The sequence below is a fragment of the Perissodus microlepis genome, chromosome 17 (genome assembly GCF_051167445.1).
Source record: "Perissodus microlepis isolate ML-2025 ecotype Zambia chromosome 17, ASM5116744v1, whole genome shotgun sequence".
NCBI lineage: Eukaryota > Metazoa > Chordata > Actinopteri > Cichliformes > Cichlidae > Perissodus > Perissodus microlepis.
The window spans coordinates 20,421,062-20,438,895 of record NC_140477.1 but is presented as its reverse complement, the minus strand read 5'-3'; the positions used below and the strand labels follow the sequence as shown (position 1 = coordinate 20,438,895).

Below are 17,834 nucleotides of genomic sequence, written 5' to 3'. Positions count from 1 at the left end.
ACGACGCGAGCCGGCTCCTTATCGCGAGCCGTGGTTTTGTTTTTTGTTTTTTCCTGTCTCTCACCCTCTCTCTCGCACTTTTTGTCTGCTTCACTCTGCATGCGAGCCTTGTGCTTTGCGCTGGGAAGAGGGGGAAGGGGCGGTAGTTACACTCGCAGTAGCACAGGAACAGAGCCGGAGGGAAAGAGAGAGAAAGAGAGCCAGGGACAACAAGAAGAGACAACATTGTCACATTAGGAAGGTACAGTAATGATCCACAACTATTTTCAGTTGCAGATGATAAAGGATTCAGAAAGTTTATTCATGCAGGCTCATATGACAGAGAACATGCATGTTCTTTTTGTTTTCATATTTTAATTTATATTTGTGTTGTGGTTTGCAGTGTTTTGTGTTGTTTCACTTTAAATTTGTTTAAAAGGAAAAAGCTGAAAATTTAAATAGTTAACAGTTGAAATGTGAATAGTTGTTTTTTTTTTATTATATGATTTATTTATTACATTTTATGTGGAGTGAATACATAAAAGTATATTTATGGTGGCCCCTACAGACAAAGAATGTACAAACTTCAAAACACGTACGAACTCAGAAGCACGTAAAAACTCCAAAACACGTACAAAAGACAACAGAAGTGCTCCAGGATGCTAGGTGCAGTGTTGAGCTTTTGTTACCTAGTGGCTACACAAGCCAGGAAGTACCAACAACTGGATTTGGTGTGTGGTAGTAACAGGTAAATTAACTTTTTTTTTTTAATTATTTGAATATATATGAGTGCTTGTGTATAAATACACAAACCATACACATATGCTTTCAATTGTGTACTTTAAGTGATTTAGGTAGCTGTGTTTTGAAAGTTCAGTTAATGCCAGAAATGTGTTTTGGAGTTTGTACGTGTTTTGTCTCTATGGGCCACCGCATATATTTATATATAAACATATATAAATAAAACCACCTTTTTTTTTTTTACATTAGTAATTCCTTTTGTGCATAATTTTATATTATTGTTAATAATAAATTAATTAAAGCAACAAAACAACCTGAAGAGCCGGTTCAGAGCCGAAAGAGCCGGCTCTTTTTAGTGAGCCGAGCTGAAAGAGCCGGTTCTCTAAAAAGAGCCGGAAATCCCATCACTACATTCCAGGGCCAAACTAATTATTGCCAGAAGTTCAGAAATACATTAGAAATACATTGTGGGTTTTCAATTTCTGCAGTTTAATTTGGAATGAGTACAGATTTCACAACATGCTTTAAAAGAGATATCTGTCTCTCTGCATACATACATGCACAAACACACACACAAAGTCAGAAGTTGGGACACGCCTTCTCATTTAATGGTCAAAGGAGCTTGCAAAGAAAAGCGTCTGGACTTCTTTAAGATCCAGACGCTTTTCTTTGCAAGCTCCTTTGACTACGATGACCTGGATGACTGAGAACCTTCACAGACATCTTCTCATTTAATGTTTTTTTTTTTCATCTTTACTACTTTCTACATTGTAGATACAAACTGAAGACATCAAACCCATATGGAAAAGATATATATAAATCTTATAAAGTTTGTATCTGTCTTGTGTGAAACTTGTATGAAAAGCATACAAGAGTGAAAACAGATATAAGATCCCTTGAAGAATTATATAATGAAACTTGTATGTTTTGGATACTTACTAAAACAATATATGAAAGTAATGAGAAAGTGGCCACTTTCATGAGTAAATCATGTAAGTTTTTACTATTTCTTTTCCATATGGGAATATATGAAGAAAAATATGTGGAATTATGTAGCAAAGAAAAAAAATTATAAATAACTCTAACTATGTATTATTTTTAGATTCCTCAGTAGCCAGCCTTTGCTTTGTTGACAGTGCTGCAAACCCTTGGCCTTCTTTCAGTGAGCTTAATGATGTATTCACCTGAAATGGTTTTGACAGGTATGCCTTGTCAGGGTTCATTTGGGGATTTTCTGGCTTCCTTAATGGTGTTTGGACAATCAGTTGTGTAGTGGAGGAGAAGGTGTGACAGTGTGGGGGTGCTGTGCTGGTGACACTGTTGGGGATTTATTCAAAACTGAAGGCACGCTGAACCAGCAAGGCTACCACAGCATCCTGCAGCGTCATGCCACCCCATCTGGTTTGTGTTTAGTTGGACCATCATTTAGTTTTTAACAGGACAATGACTACCGTGGAATGGACATATTTTAGTGACCTTTTTCTTGAAGGATGAGGTGCTGGGACTAGAGAATGTTAAACTAACTACCAAGAAGGACAGTGATGAAGTGCTGTGCCAGATTGCCTGGCCTTCAGTTACCTGACCTATACCCAGTCAAGATGGCTTGGGATGAGATGGACCACAGACTGAAGGCAAAAGGGCCAACAAGTGCTCATCATCTCTGGGAAATCCTTCAAAACTGTTGGAAAACCATTTCGGGTGACTACCTCATGAAGCTCATTGAGAGAATGCAAAGCAGTAATCACAGCACAGGGTGGCTACTTTGAAGAATCTAAAATATAAAACATGTTTTGAGTTATGTTACACCTTTTTGTTTACTACATAATTCCATATGTGTTCATTCATAGTTCAGATGCCTTCAGTGAGAATCTACAATGTAAATAGTTATGAAAAAAAAGAAAAGCCATTAAATGAGAAGATGTGTCCAAACTTTTCACTAGTACTTATAAGAAATCGAGAGACAGAGAGTCCGATTTTGAGATCTAATTTCTTTACTATAATTTAAGATGACTAAACACTGAAAATCATCAAATAACAAAAAAGTTACAAAGCTTTTCAGAAAATAAATTTTTGCTTTTAAAGCTATGCTTGGTACATTAAAAAACTGGAAGGAAAAGAAAGAAATTACTTACAAAGCACATATTACTATTGTTTCTTTTCTCACTCTCTCTTTTTTTTGTGAGTAAAACACAGTGAAATAAAAACGAGGTCACATCCTGATCACGACTCCTGTTGATACACCATAACCCAAAGGCCAGAGGACATGTGGTGTGGTGGCTCCCTTTAATATTTCCTCAAGTACATGGATCCTCTACTGTCGTCACTTTTGACCTGATTAATCATGCAGATGGTAATGAGCAGGCCCAGCAGCTATAAAGACAGAGAAGAAGAATGATCAAAATGTATTGTTTGTATGTACTGCTCCAACACTGCAATGACTGGCTTTTACTCTAAAGCTGAAGAGGAATTTCCAGCTTCATGCTAGTTAAAGTTGAAATCAGGAGGCTAATAAGCTACATAAGATAAATGAATATTGTAGATTAAATTAAAAAGAAAAACCATTTGAAATGTAAACATTTTGGCTTATCAAGTTTGCAACAAAGTGGCCAAAAAAGTGGACAATAAAGAGTGTAATGCATAGATCAGAATAACATCTTCAAATTCCATATTTTGTTTGATTAGCAGTCCATTGACCAGAGTCAAGTACTATGTTAAAAGGATTTTTCACTGTTGAACAGTTATTGAATGTACAGGTTAACGGAGTCAATGGTGATTTTGACAAAATCTTAAAGAACAACAGAGTCAGTGACACACAGAGGTAACCATGGCAATAAAATAAAAAAACGATAGAGCTTACTGCTATAACAGCAAATCCAAAGAAGAAGCCAAACATGATGTTAAAGAAAAGGTTCAAAAGTTCAAGGATAATGTCATAGCAGGGCTGCAGAAGAGAAGAGAAAATGGTAATTATCTGACCAGCAGTACAGTGTACAGTGTTTTGATTGGCTGGTAGGTCAGATGATTGAATACCTGTTCATAGATTTCAACTGGGCCACTGGTTCCCTGCAAGAACACAAGAGCAAAATGTGGATGTAAATAGAAACAGTCTATTTCTGTTTTAGGTTGTTTTATTCTGGTGAGATTACACTCACCAGCCTCTTTGTTAGATACTCATGTTCAACCCCCCATCAATGCAAATCTCCTTCAATTCCAATTCTTGTTCATATAATATAATATAATATACCCCTCCACGAATCACTACCTTATTGTGGTGGAGGGGTTTGTGTGTCCCAGAGATCCAAGGGCCTATGTTGTTTGGGGGCTTTTACCCCCTGGTAGGGTCTCCCATGGCAAATTGGTCCTGGGTGAGGGACCAGACAAAGAGTGATTCAGAAGACCCTTATGAGAATATCACCGAGGGAACAGTTTACCCTGCCCAGGATAAGGTTACTGGGGCCCCGCCCTGGCGCCAGGCCCGGGGAGGGTGCCTGAGGGTGAGCGGCCCGGCAGGGCACAGCCCGAAAAGGGAACATTGGCCCATCCTCCTGCAGGCCAACCACCCTCAGGAAGCGGCATAGGGGTCAGGTGCATTGTGCGCTGTGCGGCGGCCAGGAGCAGAGGTCCTGGCTGACTGATCCCCGGCAACCAAGACTGGCAATTGGGACATGGAATGTCACCTCTCTGGGGAAGGAGCCTGAGTTAGTGCGTGAGGCTGAGAGGTACTAGCCATGCGTCGGGCTCACCTCAACGCATGGCTCGGGCTCTGGAACCAATCTCCTGGAGAGGCGCTGGAATCTGTCTTAGTCTGGAGTTGCCCCTGGTGAGAGGCGGTGGGCTGGGGCGGGTATTCTAATATCTCCTCGGCTTGCTGCCTGTACATTGGGGTTCTTGCCAGTGAGTGACAGGGTTTGTTCCCTGCACCTTTGGGTCAGGGAACGGGTCCTGACTGTCATCTGCGCTTATGCGCCAAGTGGCAGCTCAGAGTATCTAGCCTTTTTAGAGTCCCTGTGGGATGCTCGAAGGTGTCCTACTGGCAGACGTCAATGCTCACATGGGTAACGACAGTTTGACCTGGAGGGGCGTGATTGGGAGGACCGGCCTCCCTGATCTGAACCCGAGTGGTGTTTTGTTATTGGACTTCTTGCAAACCAAAGTTTGGCCATAACGAACACTATGTTTGAACATAAGAGTGTCCAAAAGTGCACGTGGCACCAGGACACTCTAGGCCGCAGGTCAATGATTGATTTTGTAGTCGTAGCACCAAACCTGCAGCCATATGTTCTGGACACTCGGGTAAAGAGAGGGGCTGAGCTGTCAGCTGATCACCACCTGGTGGTGAATTGGATCAGGTAGCAGGGGAGGACGCTGGACAGACCTGGCGTGCCTAAACATATAGTGAGGGTGTGCTGGGAACACCTAGCAGAGGCCCCAGTCCGTGAGATCTTCAACGCACACCTTCGGCAGAGCTTCGATAGCATTCCAAGGGAGACTGGGGACAATGGGTCCGAATGGACCATGTTCAGCACCTCCATTGCAGGAATACTTCAAGGACCTCCTTAATCGCACTGGCACGTCTTCCATGAAGGAAGCAGAGTCTGGGGCTGAGGGGGATGACCCGCCAATTTCCGGGGGTGAGGTCACTGAGGCAGTTAAACAACTCCTTGGTGGCAGAGCCCCTGGCGTGGATGAGGTCCGCCCTGAGTTCCTGACGGTTCTGAATGTTGTAGGGCTGTCCTGGCTGACACGCCTCTGCAATGTTGCATGGAGATCAGGGGCAGTACCCCTGGACTGGCAGACTAGGGTGGTGGTCCCCATTTTTAAGAAGGGGGACCGGAGGGTGTGTTCCAACTACAGGGGGATCACACTCCTCAGCCTCCCTGGGAAAGTCTATGACAGGGTGCTGGAAAGGAGACTCCGTCCGGTAGTCGAACCTCGGATACAGGATGAACAATGTGGTTTTCGTCCTGGTCGCGGGACACTGGATCAGCTCTTTATCCTCTCAAGGATACTTGAGAGTGCATGGGAATTTGCACAACCAGTCTACATGTGTTTTGTGGACTTGGAGAAGGCATTCGACCATGTCCTTCAGGGTGTCCTATGGAGGTGCTGCAGGAGTATGGGGTGTCTGGCCCATTGCTACGGCCCATTCGATCCCTATACAACCGTTGCAAGAGCTTGGTTCGCATAGCCGGCAATAAGGGGGACTCGTTCCTCGTGGGTGATGGGCTCCGCCAAGGCTGCCCTTTGTCACCGATTCTGTTCATAACTTTTATGGACAGGATTTATAGGCGCAGCCAAGTGCCGGAGGGCTTTCACTTAGGTGGCCTCAGAATCTCATTCCTGCTTTTCACGGATGATGTGGTTTTGTTGGCATCATCGGGTGATGGCCTCCAGCTCACACTGGAACAGTTCGCAGCCGAGTGTGAAGCAGCAGGAATGAGGATTAGCATCTCCAAATCTGAGGCCATAGTTCTCAGCCGGAAAAGGGTGGAGTGCCCACTCCGGGTCGGGGACGAGTTTCTGCCCCAAGTGGAGGAGTTTAAGTATTTCGGGGTCTTGTTCACGAGTGATGGGAGAAGGGAGACGGAGATCGACAGACGGATTGGTGGTGCGGCTGCAGTGGTACCGGCCCGTCATGATGAAGAGAGAGCTGAGCATAAAAGTGAAGCTCTCAATTAATCGGTCGATCTATGTCCCTACCCTCAGGGTCACGAGTTCTTTTGGTCACTTTTGGTAGTGACCAAAAGAACGAAATTGTGGAAATGAGCTTAATTCGAAGGGTGGCTGGCCTCTCCCTTAGAGATCTCCCTTAGAGGGAGGGTCTGGGCCTCTCTGTTTAGCCTACTTGTGTGAGGAGGCCTACCCATTGTAATGTGGTGATCTTTTTGAGAGATAGCCTTTATTTGTCAGTTGCAGGTCTTTTGCCCACAACCGAGATGACAGACCTTGCCGACCGTACATACAATACACAAACATCACATTGGGGAGACAGGTCAGGCTAGGTAGCGAAGGAAAAAAAAAAAAAAAAACATCGAAATGTGTAACACAAAAGGATAATACAGGAACGCACAGATATCAACACACCATAGCACAATAAACACAGACAAGCAACATGGGAAAGTGTTCCAGTGTGTACATCTGATCTGGGACCGCTGCAATCTTCGACTGCGCCTCCAGCTGACCCGATGTCCACATCAGAGGGGAGGTAAGCGTTGGAGGTGGTGTTGGATCCGGGGTAGGGAGGGTGATGCATCAGTGAGTGCTTATCAGTATCAGTATATGTATGTGTTTGCATGTCCATAGTTCAGCTGAGACAGTGTCCTTCGCCCTGCCAGGCTAAGTAAACAGTCTTCCAGCCAACCCAGGTGGCCTTGCATGGAATGGGAAAGAACAGACTCAACACAGTCGTTATCAGGGTGTTTTGTTCAGCTCCAGCCTTGAGCCCACAGCTGGCGCCGAAGGGGTTGCCGGATTATGATGGTAATTTTTCTTTTGCAACAACTCATGAGAATTTCAAAGCTGTTCTTAAACACTCCGACACTGGTCTCTCAATCCGTCCATCGTGTATCCGGCAGGGAAAGTACCTCCAGGGCACTCGGGCTTTCCCGAGCCCAGACTTCTCATTGAGAAAAGGGTGTCAATAGCATTCAGAGACCAGTTGATCAAATCCATAATTCTCTTTAGGTTTTAGAAACAGACTGTGAGAGTGTGTTCCAGGGAAAGTAATACAAAAAACACGAGACTAGACAAGGACATAAGTAGGGAAGATAAGGGAGAGGAGAGGAGAAAAAGTGCGTCCGCCTCGTCCGAGAGCCAAAAGAGAAGTTTTTCCTGTTTTTCCAGTTGAGCAGTATCTTGGCAATAATCAGGACCACAAGCAGAGGTGTTTTGATTTATTTGGAGTTTGTTTAGTTCTTCCATATCGCCAAGTAAACAGAGGGAGAGGCATAACGGGTGGTCAAGGATTTGGGATATTTTAGTAGTTATTTCTTTCCAGAAGTTTTGTATTGGTGGACAGAGCCAGAATGCTTGAAGGTGTTCATCAGTGGTGTTGAATGTGCAGTGTGTGCAAATGTCTTATTCACTGAGTCCTATTGGAGATAAAGTATCGGAATTTCAGGGGAGGTACCAAGCCTCCAAACGCACTCCTTCCGGTTCTCATCTATATATGTTCCCCCAGTTCTACAAGCTGTTCATTCTCGTTTACGTGCCCTACCCTCCCTCTTCTTTAACTCCTTCACTTCTGTTTAGTACATGGGGATCTGCTAGGCCCGGGAACCACGACCAGTCCAGTTCGAGGCCTTCCCCAAACCGCAGCTGAATTCACATCCAAGCCATTTACCTATATCTACTAAAACGCTGTCAAATCTAAAATAAGGACGTGGGCCTAGCTAGTGAAGTATGATTTTATATTGTATTACTTGTATGTTGGTGTTGTTAGACATGGTAAAAATGTTATTGCAGACTCTACTCCAAAACTGATTATCTGTCTGGATGATGGAGTCTTTTTCCCATTTGTTAATTCGAGCGTGAGGTGCATTATCATTAGAGGATAGTAGTTTATTTGGTTTTAAGGGTGGTTTTTGTGACTTTGCAATTTTATTGATGCTGTTTATTAGTGATGGTTGTCCTACGTTAGTGTTATTGATACTTATTTTGCTTTGATGGAGTGTTTTTGTTGGTTATGTTAAAGAAATTATTTTCTGTCAATCCTGTATATGTCAATGAACTGTTGAAATGTTAAGAAGTTATTCTGATTAAAAATGTGGCGGAGATGTGTGATGCCTTTTTCTTTCCATTTAATGCCTATAAGGGTAATTTATTTGCAGTGATGTAAGGGCTATTCCATATGGGTGTTTGAGTTGTAGGTGAGAATATAGTGTTTTTTATTTTATTAATCTTCCAGCAAGCTGACAGTGTTTGCTGTTGCCGCGGTTTTAAGCAGTTGTGATGTCTGATAAATGGTAAATCTTTGATTAATCGATCTTTATAATCAGATTGTCTAGACCTGGATGAAGGTGATGGGTTGAATGCATCCATTTGATAAGGTATTGTAGTTGGTTATCTAAGAAGTAGTAGTTGAAATTTGGTGCTTCTAGGACTCCTTGGACTTTTGACTTTTGTAATGTTTTTAGTTTTATTCTGGAGATTTTGTTTTTCCAGTAGAATGATGTTATTATTGTGTCCAGAATAGTGAAAAAAAAAGCTTCTGCGGGTTAAATAGGGATCATTGTGAATAAGTAGTTGAGTTTAGGTAATATCATCAACTTTATGGTGTTAATACGTCCTATAACTGATAGCTATATTGTCATCCATTAATTTAAGTAATCTTTTATTGTTTTTAATAGAGGAGTCTTGAAAACTGCTGATGAATTTGAATGTGGTCACTGGATTGGTTTATAGAGTAGATATAATTTGGAACTGCTTAATATTGCTGTTGTGTGCAATCTTCCCAAATAAAACAGATGTGACAATGGGAGGAGGAAGGAAAGCAAATTAAACAAAACGCACAGATAAAGAAATAAACAAAAAAATGTTAACACTGAAACACATAAAGGCATTGCGTACACAACGTTAAGAGCCTAATGACACATGAGTTCAGAGACAACTGGGTTAACTGTTCTTTTTGGATTTTATCAATTACTGTGGGGGGGGGAGAGAAAAAAAGATATGAATGGAATGTGAGCAAGAAAGAGGGAGGGAGGAAAGAAAGAAAAAAAGGTAAAATAAATTAGCAGCGACAATGATAACTATAATGATCATTTGACATATAAAAACACCCAAAATCACAACACATTTAGTCATGAAATTGTTTTATGAACAGGAGCTTTTCAGCTTGACATTATAGTTCTATTCTGTAAAACCAACCTGAGGCTTGGATTTGCATCTAAGTGAGTCGGATCCTCCATTCATTACATATCCAGTATTTGAAGAAATGCATTCACAGGAGTCAGGGATATTATTACCCCAGTCTGTGGCGCTCCTAATTCCACAGCAATGAAACTGTTAAAAAACAAGAGAGTGACTTTAAACAACAGGAAATACTCAACAAAATTCTCCACTATTCTGTTTTTTATCAATATAGTGACTGTAATGTAAATATCATTGCAAAACAATTCAGTCAATATATGGTGCAATCAAAATGTTTTTTGACTCCAATCTTGGCTGATCTCCCTTTTAAGGTTGGTCCTTGTTCACCTCTGGGCCCTTCCAGTGCTACTGTTATGTTTAGGTAACTTACAAGTTCTGTGTTGACTACTTGTAAAAGCACAGTTGCAACAAAATCCACTAGGGGCAGTAGAAAGACTACTGTTATTGGGGTAAATAGTGCAAAAAACATTACATTTGACTGCATCTTCTCAACCATACTTCTAATGACTTCTTCTCTTATGTTGGCCTTTTGTAGTTCACTCTGGAGGGCAGTCTCTATCTGGAAAAGAAAAATAACATTTTAGTATAATGGTAGAGAAATGAAGAATATATTCTCCTCAAGACAGACAGACACAGCAGGCCAAAAAGCACAGAGAAAGCAGAGGGAAAGATGAAGCAATAATAATGTTATGGATTATGAGACAGCAGACGCTTAAGCAATAATATGTCCACTCATAACCAAGAGGCCCTTCAATGGTTCCTCTTACAGCAGTTACACTTTCTGATTTTTTTTGTATCTTCCTGAAATATTTTGACTGAATCCTCAGTCTCTGAAATGCTACTTGCTTTCTTTTTAAAGTACCTCTTAAGTCCCATGGTCATGGCCAACTAGGACGGTTGAGTAAACTGATCACTTGGTAGTGTGTTGGAGAGTTATTAAGACTGAGATATAAAAAGCATACTGCAGAAAGACAATGAAGGTAATTTATCTCCAAAACATAAAAATTAAGTCTAGCGGCAAGATAACAGATGGAAATACTAAATGTAGCTGATCAGACAGCAATGGAGAAAACAGCAGAATTAAGAAAGAAAAGACAAGATGACCTCATTTCTTCCTCTCGCTACATTGATGCCACCATAAAACATGATGATCATTCCAATCCCCATGAAGCTTGCAAACTGTACACAAAACAATACAAAGAGCATCCACAGTTATTGTTCTAATAATTATAAAATTAACACAGCATCAGCTTGTTATCTTGTTTGATGTGGAGTTGTACATACTAGTTTGAGGCCGATGATTGACTCACAGCACGTAGCAAAGATTCCCAGAGAGGAAATACCGAGGACGCCGATGGCAAACAACCAACCCCAAATCATGTCTGGCAAATTAAGTGATGAGAACTCCTCCTGAATGATAGGAAAGGACACCAACAATGGATTAATCTGGAAAATTATTTAGTTCTTCAAATGAAAAAAAAAAATCAAAAACAATCATCCAAAATAACATTTTAGACATGACTGTCCGGTCCATGTTAGACTGACTATCCCATCCCCCCCCATGCTACCATAGGTCACACAAGAAGCATTTCAAAACCTGAACCAGGCCATACGAGGACCAACCTGCAACTCACCACCCAGCAAGTAGCATTCCTGAGTGAAGAGGCCAGCTCATTCAATTCAATTTCATTTTATTTATATAGCGCCAAACAGTGTTGGGGAGTAACGGAATACATGTACCGCCGTTACGTATTTAAAATACAAAATATGAGTAACTGTATTCCGTTACAGTTACCATTTAAAAAGGTGGTATTTAGAATACAGTTACTTTGTTAAAATAAATGGATTACACGGCGGTATTTTCCTGTTTCATATTGTCACGGGTCAGGACTGTTTGGGTTTTGTTTGACAGCTATGTTCTGTTGTTCCAGGCGGCAGCATTACGGTTGCCATGGTTACAGGGTGACGCTCTCTCTGCGACTGTGTGTTTCCTGGGTGAGAAAGCGCCTTTTTGTTGTTGTTGTTGTTGTGTAAAGCTAATAGGCAGAATGCTACAGGCATAGCCCTAAAGAATGTAGCATCATAGGCAGTGTAGTCCGTGCTGCAGGGAGAATGGACTGCCATTCCCGTTATGTGTCTGTGAGCGCGAGGAGGGAGAAAATGTAGAGTGGAAAAGTACGAGCTGTCATCAAACAAAAACGGGAGCTGGAAGCATGTAAATATAATAATAACCACTGCAGCCAAGAAGAGTGCCTGACGAGCCCAGTTGTAAGTAAGCTATTAAGACTCGACTGTACACTGTGTTGGTGTTTTCCTCCGAAACAATAAGTTCCATTGGAGCAGCCTTTCAACGCCTCTCTCTGTCTCTCACAAGCAAAGTTGACCCAGACAACAAAGTAAAGCTATTTTTCGGCTACGAGCCCGAGACGGAACCGACGTATTAGCCAGAGGTCCCTTTACTACGGTTCGGAGCCGTGGACCTTCAGTAACAGTAATAAATCACACAGCAATAGTACATTCACGTAGTTGTAAAAAGCATGATAATATATTAAGTAATCCAAAGTATTCAGAATACGTTAGTCTCATTGAGTAACGTAACAGAATACGTTACAAAATATATTTTGGCGCATGTATTCTGTAATCTGTAGTGGAATACATTTTAAAAGTAACCTTCCCAAAACTGGCGGCAAATCACAACAGTCGTCTCAAGGCTTGTGTACTACCTTTTTCTCTTAATGCTTTATATCAGCGGTCCCCAACACCCGGGCCTCGGACCGGTACCGGTCCGTGAGTCGTTTGGTACCGGGCCGCGAGAGTTGAGGCTCAGGTGTGAAATGTATAGTTTTCAGGGTTTTTGTCGGTTTTCAGCGTTATTTTGTTATCGTTTTTATCGTTTACTCGGTTTTCCTTGGTCTTTTCACGTGTGTTATGAATAAATCTTCTTTTTTTCGGTACCGGTACTAGTTTTATTTTGTTGTATTTATCCGCGACACCTTAAAGGCCGGTCCATGAAAATATTGTTGGGCATAAACCGGTCCGTGGCGCAAAAAAGGTTGGGGACCGCTGCTTTATATGACAAAAGGCTTGACAAATAGTTCGAAAAATAGTATGGAAAAAAGGAACAACCGGAGGAACATTTTGAAACATATTTTGTTAACTAACAACAGGTCAGTAGCATGCTGGGGAATAAAATGTGGATATATTAAACATGTTAAAAGGAAACATTTTAAAAGAAAGTGACACTTAAAATAATCAGCAATCTGCTTTGTATTGATTAAAAACTGAAAAATTAATGTGGCTGTTTACCTTATAGGTAGAGGTCTGTAGCAATCCGTAAATCAGCCCAAATCCAACTATCTGAGGAAAGAGACTCAGATCATGTCATCTGCATTAACAAAACCAGAGTTCCTGTATGGTTGCCTAAATGTACCAAGGAAACGTTTATTCTTTAAAAGTCATCAGGGACTTGTTTTAAAAATGTTTCAAATCAAAAGAAACAAAAGATAAACAGTACCACAGAGAATTTCAAGTTTAAACTTTGGTCGATCTGCCCATTGGTTAGGTTTGACCATAGAAAACATTGGGCATGCATATATTTGTTACAGAATATATATATATGTGTGTGTGTGTGTGTGTGTGTGTGTGTATATGTGTGTGTGTGTATATATATATGTATGTGTGTGTGTGTGTGTGTGTGTGTGTGTGTATATATATTATATGTGTGTGTGTATATATATATGTATATGTATATACTTTTGCACTCAGTGTTTTACTTTAGAATATATGCTTAAGAAGAAAAAAATTCTCAGAGTGCTCATTGCTACAAGCAATGTAAATGTAATTTTAATAAAACATAGTAGGAAATATGTATGCTAAGCATTAAAAATAAATCCTTATTTATTTGTTCTAAATTATGGAAAAACAGCTTCTTCTAACTGCCCAGTCTTTTAATCATTATGTCTTGCAGCACTGCTTCACCAGTAAGGTAAAAAACAAAAAGGCTTCAGTGTTTCTTAGTTAGATTAAAATATGAGGAAGCTGAAAAGAGTTTTTCCATTTCTGCATGTATGTCTTATTGTTGGGTCTTTACCTTACAATGAAGTGAACAATTTTCTTTTTTTTAAATAAACTCGTGAAAAAGAAATCCTTTTAGTTTCTCTCTTTCCTTCAACATAAATAATAAAGAAAATCAATAAATCAATCATCAAAATGAAATCCTAAAAACAAAAAAATAAAGATTCCACTTACTGCAAAAAGCACATTGAAGAAGACAAAAATGCCCTTGAGACATCCATTAATTTTCCCCATCTTCAATTTTTAGAGGTGATGCAGTGAGGTTGTAACCCAGAGTGTAAGAATGTGCAGCTTTTCTGCTGTTTGTGAACACACAGAGTGAATGTGAATTCAGGAAGACGCAGAAGTGAAACACAAAAGGCTTCTCTGAGGACAAACCCTCACATGTATAGTAAGACCTCATAAAACACATGCAGTTAGAAAAAAAACATGCTTTAGTTCTCATGAATGAACATGAAGAAAAACAGGAAGCAAAACAAAAACTGAAAGAAAAAAACATATCAAAGAATGATTTCTGACTACTGTATAAAGAACACTGGCAAACAGAATGGGGGGGGGGAGTAAACGTAATACAGCAGAGATAAGACTGCAGTCCTCCAGTCTTCCATTAAGAGCCTCAACATCGTCTTGGGTTTTGAGAGGTAAAACAACCCCTTCAAGGAATTACGCAACTAAATCAATTTTTCTGCTTCAGCAAGGCATTTAACATCTTGCTATGAACCAGTTGAGTCTCCTTCACTTCATCTAAAATGGCAAGGACTTTTCGCTTGATTCACTGTGGCTGCTCAGTTGACTTTGCATCAGTTTAACACTTGGCCTAGAGAGGTTAAAGCACACAACATTTACTATAGCAGTCGTTCTCAAACTGTAATACGTGTACCACCTACGTCTGGTGGTACGTGGGAAGTCTCCAAGATTTTTTTGTTAAGATTAAATAATTGTATATGTCACGGGTGTGCACTAGAAGGGACCCAGATAGCAAGGAAACATTGAATCAACGTTGAGGTGTGACGTTGACCTAACGTCACTCTTGCACCCTTTATTGTTATTGAAACAACGTCAGTTTTTGATATTGAATCAATATTGAAAGCTGACATTGATTCGACGCTATATTTTCTAATACTGTTGACATTGAAACAATGTCAGATTCTAATATTGAAACACTGTTGAACTATGATGTTGATTTTCCACCTCTTTCGCACGGTTGCTTTTTATTGAAACAACAGTTAAATCATGACTGGAAATCTACCATTCTTCATAGGTATTTTAATCAATACTAAACTACTGCATGTTTCCATCATATTTAAACCACCTAAACACATAATTGTACTTATTCCTCAAATTGGACACCCTTTATATGTTAAAAAATGTCTCACAATGTATCATGTCAATAGTCAGTTCTAAAAACAGAAAGCATCACACATCATGTATCAGAGAAAAAAAAAAAAAGGTTAATAGACATGTATCGTTTGCAAAATATTTTATTAAAAGACAAAGTTTCCTATTAAGATTTCTATGTTTCACGTCACTTTTTAATTTTTACAATCCAGAGCGTATCTGAGCCATTTCTGGACAGCTTGAGCAAAGACAAACTCAGACATAGAGTTTGCCCCTACCTGCTGCGTCAGGCCATCTAGGACAAAAATAGACACACACACAAAAAAAAAAAGACAAAAAAAGTGAATTAGAGCACATGAATAAGCTCTTGTTAATTGTCCCCAGCAGGGAGAAAGTATGTAAATTCCTAGGCTGATAAACTTGAAAGTCACCAGGCGGAAATCAGCAAACTGCTGCATTTGATTCCCAAAGAGCTATGAGCTGAAAATGTGATATTGTGGTGGACCACTGGAGGGCTCCACTCACACCCAGTTCTCAGGAAGTGTTGTTGCTGTGTTTTGGAGGGAAAGTGTTCAGTTGTGTGGTGATGAGTAATGAACGAGCAGTGTTAATCGAGAGCTCTCGTGTCGTCTGTGTTTACCTCCACATTGGTGACCCCTGACTCGAACATGCTGCAGTCCGATGGTGGCACCGACTCCGCTCTGGATGCATCAGCAGCCGCCAGCCCTCTGCCTCCGGCTGCAGCTACGTTTGCTGTGGCACTCGAGCTGCCGGACTTTTGGCTTCACGATCCCCCGTCGTGGTTCGTGCACGTGGAAGCTCAGTTTGCCCTTCATGGCATCTCGGCTGACGACATGAAATATCACCATGTGGTGGCTTCTCTCGACCCGCTAGCCACCCGTCGTGCGTTGACTCTCCTCCGGGACCCACCCACCCGAGGGAAGTACGCCGTCCTTAAGGAGCTGCTTCTTCGGCGCTATGCCCTCTCCGACGCAGAGCGAGCCGAGAAGCTCCTCTCCCTCTCAGGCCTGGGTGGCGGTACGGCTCTCGAACTGATGGAGCACATGCTATCCTTTCTCGGACCGGACGACGGGGGATTCCTCTTCGCCCACATCTTCCTCCGACAGCTGCCGGTGGCCGTGAGAGCCGGCCTCGCCAACTCTCCGCTTCTGGGCACGAAGGATTATCGCTCCCTGGCTGAGGACGCGGATCGTATTCTCCTGACTACCCGCACTTTCCACGGTCACGACCTAGTTCCAGCCTCGCCGGCGGCGCCTTCCACTTCCCAGCTGACCTGCCACGACGTACCCGATCCTTCGCTGACGGCAAAGATCGCGGCACAGCGACACCACGGACGGGACCTCTGTTTCTACCATCAGCGTTTTGGCGCCGGAGCGCGCTGCTGCCTGCCGCCTTGCGCTTTTCCGACCCTGGGACATGGACCCTGGCAGCGCGCTGTAGCGGCCACGACCGCTGGCAACAAAGAAAAACTGCTCTTCATAGAAGACTCGCGCTCTGGGAGACGTTTCCTGGTCGACTCCGGCTCCCAGAAGAGCCTCCTTCCCCCGTCCGGAGCCGACAGTTTAGCAGCGGGCTGCGGACCGCAGCTTATTGCGGCTAATGGCTCTCCCATTGCAACGTTCGGGGAAAGGTCTGTGACTGTTTGTTTTCATGGTCGGGATTTCCAATGGACCTTTGTTGTTACCGCTAGCTCTGTACCTATTTTGGGCGCCGATTTTCTTTGTGCCCACGGACTGCTGGTCGATGTCGCTAACAAACGCTTAATCGATGCACTGTCTTTTTCTTCAATACCCTGTTTCACTCGCGCCATCGAGCCCCTGAATCGGGCTAATTTAGTGACTTCAGGGAATGTTTTTCAGCGTTTGCTCATGGAGTTCCCTTCACTGACTGTTCCTAATTTCTCGAACACTGCAACGAAGCACGGGGTTGAACATTATATTCCGATGGTCGGTCCCCCGGTGTTCGCATGCGCGCGCCGCCTCGACCCCGCGAAACTCTCCGTCGCTCGGGAAGAGTTTGCCGCAATGGAGCGCCTCGGCATAGTGCAGCGCTCGAATAGTGCCTGGGCTTCTCCGCTACACATGGTGCCCAAGTCAGATGGTCGGTGGCGGCCGTGTGGGGATTTTCGCCATTTGAATAATGTCACGGAGAACGACCGTTACCCCATTCCCCACATCCAGGATTTTTCCGCCCACCTCGCCGGCACCTTGATTTTTTCTAAAATTGACTTGGTGCGGGGGTATCACCAGGTTCCCGTGCGCGCCGAAGACGTCCCCAAAACTGCCGTTATTACCCCTTTCGGCTTGTTTGAATTTTTGCGCATGCCGTTCGGCCTGAAAGGCGCCGCCCAGACTTTTCAGCGGTTGATGGACTCTGTTTTGCGCGGGCTGCCTTTCGTCTTCGTGTACCTTGACGATATATTGGTGGCCAGCTGCTCTGAGAGTCAGCACGCGTCCCATCTGCATCAGGTTTTCCAGCGCTTGGCGGCGCACGGCCTGATCGTCAACCCCTCCAAGTGCCAGTTCGGCTTGCCGGTTCTGGATTTCTTGGGCCACCGCATTTCCGCTGACGGTGTGGTTCCGTTGCCAGACAAGGTCCGGGCCGTTTCGGCTTTTCCGCGTCCTGCGTCCGTTAAAGCGCTGCAGGAGTTCTTGGGGATGGTCAATTTCTACAACCGCTTTCTCCCCAGAGCTGCGCACCTGCTGCAGCCTCTCTATGCTGCCTTGAATGGTAAAACAGCTAAGGACCCGATTGATTGGCTCCCTGAACGCATCCAGGCATTTTCTGGGGCCAAGACCGCGCTGGCAAAC

At 42.8% G+C, this 17,834-nt stretch overlaps 1 protein-coding gene across 1 annotated transcript; it reads right to left on the bottom strand.

Annotated features, from left to right (window-relative positions):
- Window positions 1-963: 963 nt before the first annotated feature.
- On the bottom strand, window positions 964-15,108 carry LOC146369540 (tetraspanin-6-like). Its single transcript, XM_084910662.1, has 9 exons — window positions 13,840-15,108; window positions 12,898-12,948; window positions 10,876-11,001; window positions 10,696-10,770; window positions 10,064-10,150; window positions 9,589-9,723; window positions 3,751-3,783; window positions 3,578-3,661; window positions 964-3,090 (listed from the first exon to the last, which is right to left on the bottom strand). Exons 1-9 carry the CDS (start codon window positions 13,897-13,899, stop codon window positions 3,004-3,006), a joined length of 738 nt encoding a protein of 245 aa, XP_084766788.1. The 5' UTR covers window positions 13,900-15,108; the 3' UTR covers window positions 964-3,003.
- Between the last annotated feature and the right edge of the window lie 2,726 nt (window positions 15,109-17,834).